This window comes from Musa acuminata, chromosome BXJ1-6 (assembly GCF_036884655.1).
Source record: "Musa acuminata AAA Group cultivar baxijiao chromosome BXJ1-6, Cavendish_Baxijiao_AAA, whole genome shotgun sequence".
Taxonomy (NCBI): domain Eukaryota; kingdom Viridiplantae; phylum Streptophyta; class Magnoliopsida; order Zingiberales; family Musaceae; genus Musa; species Musa acuminata.
The window spans coordinates 20,997,138-21,006,023 of record NC_088332.1 but is presented as its reverse complement, the minus strand read 5'-3'; the positions used below and the strand labels follow the sequence as shown (position 1 = coordinate 21,006,023).

General features: G+C 31.0%; 1 protein-coding gene across 4 annotated transcripts in view; it reads left to right on the top strand.

Annotated features, from left to right (window-relative positions):
• Nucleotides 1-3,583: 3,583 nt before the first annotated feature.
• LOC135676620 (uncharacterized) overlaps nucleotides 3,584-8,886 on the top strand; it is a 28,638-nt gene continuing 23,335 nt past the window's right edge. The window contains exons 1-3 of one of the 4 annotated variants that reach the window (XM_065187998.1): nucleotides 3,584-3,749; nucleotides 5,255-5,550; nucleotides 6,074-6,268. In XM_065187998.1, coding sequence (XP_065044070.1) covers nucleotides 5,269-5,550; nucleotides 6,074-6,268 — 477 coding nt within the window. In that variant the 5' untranslated portion in view covers nucleotides 3,584-3,749; nucleotides 5,255-5,268. Of the gene's footprint in view, nucleotides 3,750-5,254; nucleotides 5,599-6,073; nucleotides 6,269-8,886 lie in introns of all 4 variants that reach the window. The other 3 variants (XM_065187999.1, XM_065187997.1, XM_065188000.1) reach the window with 3 other exon arrangements.

Sequence of the window (8,886 nt, the reverse complement as noted above, 5' to 3'; positions counted from 1 at the left end):
TTAGTATCATTATGAATTATAAATGTAACTCTTTTTTTTTTTAAGTCTAGTATCAAATAATATGTGAAATTCATAAAAAATCAGCAACATAAATTGAATATTTTCAACTTAAATTAAAGAAATATTGGAGGACTTACATGTGTCCTCGATCAATGATCACTGCCCTTCGTCCTTTCATCCTTTCCACCAAACACTTCATGATCACCGTGAGATTGAATTGCGGTACATCATGTGACCTAAATAGGAGAGTAGCGAGGATGTTAATTACGATAGAAACTGTAATTGTATTTTTCTATTCAATAATTAATTAAATAATTATGTTAGTCCATATTTGCTCATTAAAAAACAGAAAAATAGTCTTTTTGTTTAAATTTTTTTTTTCATTTTAGGAAACACCTATCAGGAAGTAAATTGTGCTGTTATTGTTAATGGCTAATTATGGAATGATTTATGAAATAAAAATAAAATTTTGGTGATTGCACTATGGTGATTTCATTTAGGAAATTAAAAATATAAAAAAATAAGAATTTGGTCCTCACAATTTACCTTATGGTAAAAGATGTAGTCATGTTCTTTGACGTCCTTTTCCTAAATGGCATAATGGTCTTTATGTAATATTATTAGCAAATTTTTACTAAGAGTATGATTTTATTCTAGAAAACTGGTTTTCTAAATTTGAATGGGTTATCTAGATGAGTAGCATCATCTCTCAACTTGGTTTGTGTCAACATGAGATGGATTTTCGATATATTTTTGAAGCATTAGTATGTACATTATGTGTGTTTGCAAATGCTAGAGTCATGGTCAATCGGTAAGCCACAAATTCACTAACCTAAGATAACATAACCAAGACCTTGTTGGACTGTGTCCAAGGGGTTCCATATGGAGACAAGATTATTTTATGTATTTTTCCTTTTGTACCACACCTGCACAGCCTACGACATTTCAAGCTTTACAAATAGAATCATAAAAATAAAAACATGCTGCCAAAAGAAAATTAATGCTAATAAAAATATGTCACATCCTATCCAATATAATAAGTTATCTATGAGAAAATATTTGAGAACAGTGAAAAAAACATAATCGAAAAGCATCAAACACCTTAACTACGAGGAGGTTTTGGGTAAATTACCAAAGAAACAGCTATTTTAAATTAATGTAAAATAAAATTAATTATATAAAATAATTTGCTAAGATTCGATCATAACACTTTACAATTATTATAAAGGCCAGGTTCAAGTTCAGGATTATGAAGGTAATTAATGAAGGAAATATCTTTCCATACTTTTTGAGTTAGTCAATATTCAAGTTAGTACACATGAAAATTTTATTCCTTCTTGGAGTTTTCTAAAACAGCCTCGGTACTCAACTATCTTCTAAAAAATGACGTGAAAAATATTTTCTAAAAAAGCTAAAAATAATCATCTATCAAATCTTATAAAATAAATAATATTTTTTGTTCACTTATATTGGACAATTTTCCTAGAAAATACTCGATTATTTCCCAAAAATACCCCATCTTTTGTTTTTTTCTAAACAATATCTTTAATTTAAAACATATCCCAAATACCCATCAAAAAGTTTTTCCACCAAGTTTTTTTACCCGTTCTTTTACTAGTTTTTAACTGATATAGTATTTTTATTCATCTCATTTATAATATTTTTCTATAGTATTTAAAATGTTTTATTAATATACTGAAAATATTATAAATTATTTAAAAATATTATAAGTTATATCATATCGTGTCTATTTAGTTATTATTGCTCATATACCATTGCAATATTATATCTTTAGGCTTATAGTTAGTTTGATATAGTATATTCAGATCATTTACAGTGTTTTTAAAATATTATATTTTTGATATGGTGGCTTAAATTTATAATATTTTTGTCATGGTAGTCAAAATATCAAAATTGTAACAATCTAAAACATTATAATAGACGAGAAAATTTTTTAGAACAGTTTAATTTTTTTAAAAATTAGGGGTATTGTTTGAAAAAAACATAATGAGGGATATCGGTTGGAAAATATCTAAAATATAAATACTTTATAGAAAAATTGCCCATTTATATTTATGTGATATATTTAAATTTTATTTTATAGGTACGTTACTTTGACTGGTAGAAGGTAGATCATTTACAAACAAGTTTAGGGTTAAGATAAGAAGTAGAGAAATAAGAGAACAAGTAAAATTAAAAGAGAAAATTAGATCTATATTTTATATTAGAAAAAAAATTTATAAGAGATGATGGATTTTGTTCCTTTTGATGACCGCCTCAACCATTTTTTTTTCTCATGCTCGATCAGTCTTGGCAAGCAAGCAGGTGAAGCTGCTCCCTCTTTTCCCCTACAATGGTCCGGTTGAATCGGCATTCATGATCGGGAGATGGAACAGTTGACCACCAGCGTTGAGACTAACATGCAACATTTTTGTAAAAGGATATCATTCCCTTTCTATAATTTACAATCTTATCTTAATCATTTTTAATATTCTTAAAATACTCCTCTATAAACCCACATAAATGTCTTATTCTTCCTCTTATTTCCCATTGCTCATCCCACTGCCATCGCCTAAGCTACAGATATGATCACCTCCTGCATGACTTCGGTGGCTGCTACTACCACCTTCTTCTTTCACTCATTGTCCGTGCTTCAACAACTTTGTGACCGCCGTCATCGCCTTTTCTCCCTTCAGTTATTGTTGATATTGCTATCCGAAATGATTTCAAGAAGCCCCACGTATTGTTCTTGCCAACCCTATATTACTAGTGGGATCCACCTACTACTGGAGTGACGAGGAACCAAGGAGCGAACGACGAGCAAAGTCAATGGCAAGCAATGTAGGCAGTGGGTGAAGAGGTGACGAGCAATGTCAATTCTTACTGCACCCTATTCTCACATATAAAATTAAAAATTATAAGTGAGATATTTGATATAATGTTAAAGTATGTCTGTATTTTTTAATTTTATTCATAGTAGACTAAATAATTTTATTTTTTTAAATTTTAATGATCGACTTGTAGATAAAAGTTATGTGGGCCCTTATGAAAATTTGGATGTGGATCATTTTAGACATTTTATATCATTTAAAATTTATGAAATTTATTTGTAATTTATATTGATTATAAAGTGTTTAATGAAATGATTGTTTGTATATCTCAAGTGAAATATTTTCTCTAATCTATTTTTTTAAGTCTATTTGAAATAATTGTATCATATAATTTGTACAAAAGCAATTAAGTCCGTGACACTATGATAAACTGGGAAGAAGCGTTGATAGTAAGTAGAGATGAGTTGAAAGGAGTGACAAGCGACATTTACAAGTGACGTCGACGATGAGCACTATCAACAACGAGTATAAATATAAGATTAGTAATAATGGGAGTATAAATATTAAAATAATATATTATTATTATTTTTTCGATTATCAATAATAAATGAGTTGTCAAGGCGCGCCCCCCGGGGGGAGACAGTAGACAGTTGAATGTAAACAGGAAAATAATATTTTATTATTTTATAAGAGATTATTAATAATAGATGAGTTGTGAATGGAAAGTCTCTTTGTGAAAAGGTAGAAGGTTGAGGGCAAAAGTTGTTGGTGAGACCGCTTTATCCTTATTAATTCCTTTCCGCACTACACCAACTAGGGTTTGGTTTCCTTGATTTCGGGAGTGAGGCTCGGTGGTTATCTCCAGGATTTGGCCGGGGACAAAATCTTTGATACCGTCTTCGTTCTCTATCTAAGAAGGTAAGTTATTTCTTGTCCCCCGTGCTCTCGTTCGTTCTCTTTCTTTTTTCCTTTTCTTTTTCTCTTTCTTCGTTTGTCTTTTCGCTTTTCTTTGTGGAAGTATTTATTTATTTGACACATCAAATTTTTGAAAAGAAGCTTTCGATGGATTGGTTTGAGGGATATGGTTGCATTTGGATGGTTTTGTCGCATTTTATTTTTGTCACAGGTAAACAATCTCATGTGATAGACAGAAGGCTTTATGACTATTTGTGTGTTTTTTATTAAAATATTGTGCTCTTAATCTTTTTAAATTTATCGTTGTCATGGGTCAACATTCGGTTGGAAAATGGATTAAAAAGAAATGGATGTTTCTTCAAATTCTTGATTTTTGGATTATATTATTTACATTAATATTTCTAGACGTTTGGACTTAAAAAAATCCATTTTTTTGAAATGGATTAGAGCCGTTAGACTGGTCGGATATAGCCAAAACCACATTGAATATGAATACTAAGGAATGCTAACTTTAGAAATCATATTTTTTTAAAGTGGATACAAATTTACATGTTAATATGAATAAAAATCAAATGTTAAAGCTAAACAATAAAACAGATCATGGGAGGATGCAATGTGAATCAAATATGAAATGGACACATGTTATAATAGATTGATGGATATAGGTTAGTAATTAATGTATTATGAAAAATTATAGTTTGCAAATTTGCTGTCAGAATCGAATTGACCAAGGGCTCCATGAGTGTCTTTTTGTTAAAGCCTTCAGCATAAGTAAGCTTTTGTTCTGCAACAATTTTTTTTTTCAAGATACTGAACAAACACAACATGAGATCAACATTTACAAGAGCAAAACAAAAGATGCAATAATGAGAATCCCCTTCAGCTGTTGAAAGGTAGAGGAACTTACTGCTGTGGTGCATATTATGGATTTTCTGTGAATCCAGCCTCCTATAGCTCTTTGGATTTCCTAGGTTAGGTTAATTAAGCTCTGGGCAGCTGGGTAAAGAATTTGATATTGGAGATAAACCCTGAGATTTATCATCATCATCAACAACTCATTACCACTTCACATTTTATTTGTATTTTATCTTTATTCTCATGGCTTTATGTTGCCTTGTATTTAAAGCTGTTTAAGTCAGGCAAGAAGCTCAAGAGGATGTCACTACCCTAATCAACTCAAATTATGCATGAAATTTATAGTATGTGACAAATAACATATATAGAAAATTTACCAAAATATTTTTGTAACATATTCAATTGTCTATCTTGTTTTATATTCTGACATACATCTTTGGGTATGCCTTCATAATTTGGCAGCTGATGACTAAATGCAATTGTGTAAACTATTAAAATAAATAGTTGTTAAATTTATTAATCTTTTATGCCTATATCTTGCTTTTGAGAATATCCAGTGCAAATCTGATGCTCTTTCTGTGCTTCCATGTTATCATATTTTATCTTCTTCTGATATGTTATTAGGTAAATCCTTTATAAATGATTTATGACAGGGTTTGACTTCTTTATGATGCCTGAAAGTTCTTCTGTTACGCAAAATGAACTAGGGCCTGACTATTTTGGTTACTTCAAGCATCTATTCTTTGAGCTGTTTCCTCAAAGTGGTGATAGAGCTTCACCTTCTCTGCCATCAAATTTGGAGTCACTGTTAGGATATCCTAGTGGACAGGTTGAAGGCATTGTTAATCCAAACAATGTTGTGGAAGATAAAAGTTGCTATCATTCGGCTTCGTTCTTTACCAGAGTAATTGGTGAAGAGCTTTCAGAATATAAGAAGGAGAGACTGAAGGCAATCCTCCACCATGCAACAGTTTGTCTTAATCAGGAAGCTGATGAAGTACATTACAATTTACTTTTTGTCACTATCTAAAAATGTCTCCTTAATAATTAAGTTAGCTTTTTACAATCTGTAAATTGTTGTTTCAGGAAACTTTTGCAGATAAATAGTCATGCTTGGCTGCTTGCATCAAAAACATATATTATGCATCAACAGTGTATAATTACAGCTGTTCATGTCATATAAAATTTAGATGTATTTGACAATATTTTGGCATTCTAAGCCTCTCTACTTCTGTTCTCTAAGATACTATCATATGTATAAAGCGACATTTTTTGTTGCCTACAAAATATCCCTTTAATATGGTAATAGCATTCCTTGCCGCTTGAGGCATTAAATTGTTCTGTCTGTAACATGTTTTGTAGCATGAGGTGGCTAAGTTTATCAATATTTTATTTGTTCTTATCATATGAAGCAATCAATACAAGTTGCAAAGATCTATAATGATTATTACCACCTTGAACAATGAATGCAGGTTTTTGGCTGTATTTTAACAACTCTACTGATCGAGTTGGATCTGCAAGATAAAAGGCAATTGTCATGTCATTCAAGTTTCTCAAATGAAGAGATTTGTGAACCTCTTTGCAACAAGAAGCGAAAGTCATCTTCTCTCGACAACTTTGGTGGCTTTTCTAATCCTTTCGGTGTCAATACCCAGTTTAGGACAAAGGTATATGTTATGTTTAAGAAATTTATCTTAAAGATATGCATAGTAGAATAGTCACTACTCTTAGGAAAGTAAGAGATATGTATAACTTGTATCCTGTAGTCATAAAGCAGTACCAAGCATTAATGTTAAGTTTTTATATTTTTGAATTGATAATGGATGAACTTACGAAGCATACACATAGGCTTTGGTGCTATATTTTATTTGTTGATGATATCATTCAGACTCATGGGTGTTTAGTTGGGTTTAATTCTAAATTTGAGTGTTATATATATACATATATATATATATATATATATACATCTATGTATATATATATACATCTATGTATATATATATACATCTATGTATATATATATACATCTATGCACACATAGATATATATATATATATATACATAAATATATATACATATACATATACATATATACATATATATATACATATATATACATATATATATAAGAGTTAGAAATGACAGGTTTTAACAAATTAGGATTGTGACAGGATAAATGAGATATAATGCTAAGAAAAAAATTATAGACTTATTTAAGATACATGGACAAAAAGATCACAAAAATAAAGATTTAGATATCTTTGATCTAATATTTAACAAAAAAGAGAGATTGATGTAGATATTATTTATGGAGTATGGACTAAAAGTGCGATGGATAAAGTGAGGAGAGGCATTAAGGGTTTTTGTTTTATTGTTGTGTATCATAAAAGAAAATTTATATGTGATATTACGAGGCCAGCCACATCTCGTGGATCAAGATGTTGAGGAATTACAATATAACATACAAAAAAGTTAATGCCACCAAGATGAAAATGTTGGGATGGTTGTGAAGAATTATGTAGAAAAGATTAAAAGTAAGAAGTTCAAAAATAACATCCTATTCAGACAATAAGTATGTGTCTTTTTCTTTATCTTTTTCACCCATGTGATAATGAAGGCAATAGCGGCAACAATTCTTAAGACAAAGGTGGTGGCACCAATCAGAATGGTGCTCTACCAAAATGGTGGCAGATGTGGACTGCATGTCATAGTGCTATTAGTAGATATCATGGACTACATATCATTTATAACTTCAATGTTGTAACCTATCACAAGGATTGTGATGGTACATAGTATCAAGGTTCGCCGTACTGTACCATACCGGGGTTTCGACCCGGGCTCGATACGGTACGGTACCGGTGTATTGGGCGGTATATCAGGGCGTACCGAGCGGTACACCCTGATGTACCGAACAATTTAATATTTTTTTCATACTGTAGCAATGCTACAGTATAGTACTGTAGCACTATAGCGGTACCGGGCGGTTCGCATATCGGTAACCTGTCGGACCGGTACGTACCGCCCGATACGGGCGGTATACTTCGGTATGACAGACCTTGCATAGTATCATTGTACTTAAATGAATCAGCACCCTGCCCTCCAGATGCTTTGTCGATAAAATCCAGATATTCATAGTACAAGGAAGAAAACATGCTTTATGGAAAGCATGTCCTATCTTGCCATGGGTCTTTAGGTGTGATAGTTAGGTATAGTAAGAGCAACTTTCTCCTTGGTTAATCTCTCTTGAGCCTTGGGTTTACTTTGGTGATGTTGTCTTTATGTATATTTATACATACGCATGTACTTGAGAACTATATGCAATTCATCATTTGAAGTACATGAACTGAAAATATAGATACATCTGACGCTGACATGAGAAACATCATCTGTCTTTTAAACTGTCAAAATGTAATGATTTTAATTATCTAATGAAATGGAGAGATTGTTGAAGATATTGTTCATAGAGTAAAAACAAAATAATTAAAATGGGGCATTAGGAGTTTTGTATAAGCATTAGTTATATTTGTTGGATAAGAAGTTTATGTTGTTTGGATGAATGTTAAAGTGGATGTATGAAGTTTACAGGATATTTCATGAACAATTAGGTGTCTATTCGATAGAGGATAAAATAAGAAAGAATGGCTTAAGATGATATGAATGTGCTATAGAGATCATATTGTAGAAAAGATAAAATGATTACTATTAGTGGTACAACAAATGAAGGGAGACATGAAAATTTTTTAATAAAAATTATAAACAAAATATTTAAATATTTTTAATGGTTCTTTACAAGATCTCAAGGACAGCAAAAGATTCATGTAACCGATCTCAAATAGTTAAACTTTATAATTTTATTGTTGTTATGGATGTTATTGTTGTTAAGGATGTTATTGTTGTAGAAACCAAGGTATGCAATTTTGAATAATACTGCCCGGTACGGGCGGTACGTACCGGTTCGCTGACTGATACACGGACTGCCCCTTACCGGACGGAACGAACTATATATATATATATATATATATATATATATATATATAATATTATATATATATAAACGAGGTGACGTTGCGTCGCCGAGGCGATGCGACGTCGCCTTTTATAAAAAAAATATAAATATATATAATCTTTTATATATAAATATATATTTATTATTATATATATATATATAAACGAGGTGACGTCGCCCCTCTTGAGAGAAGAGAGAGGCACGTCACCGAGGCGACGCGACGTCACCTTTTATAAATATATATATATATATAAATATATAATCTTTTATATATAAATA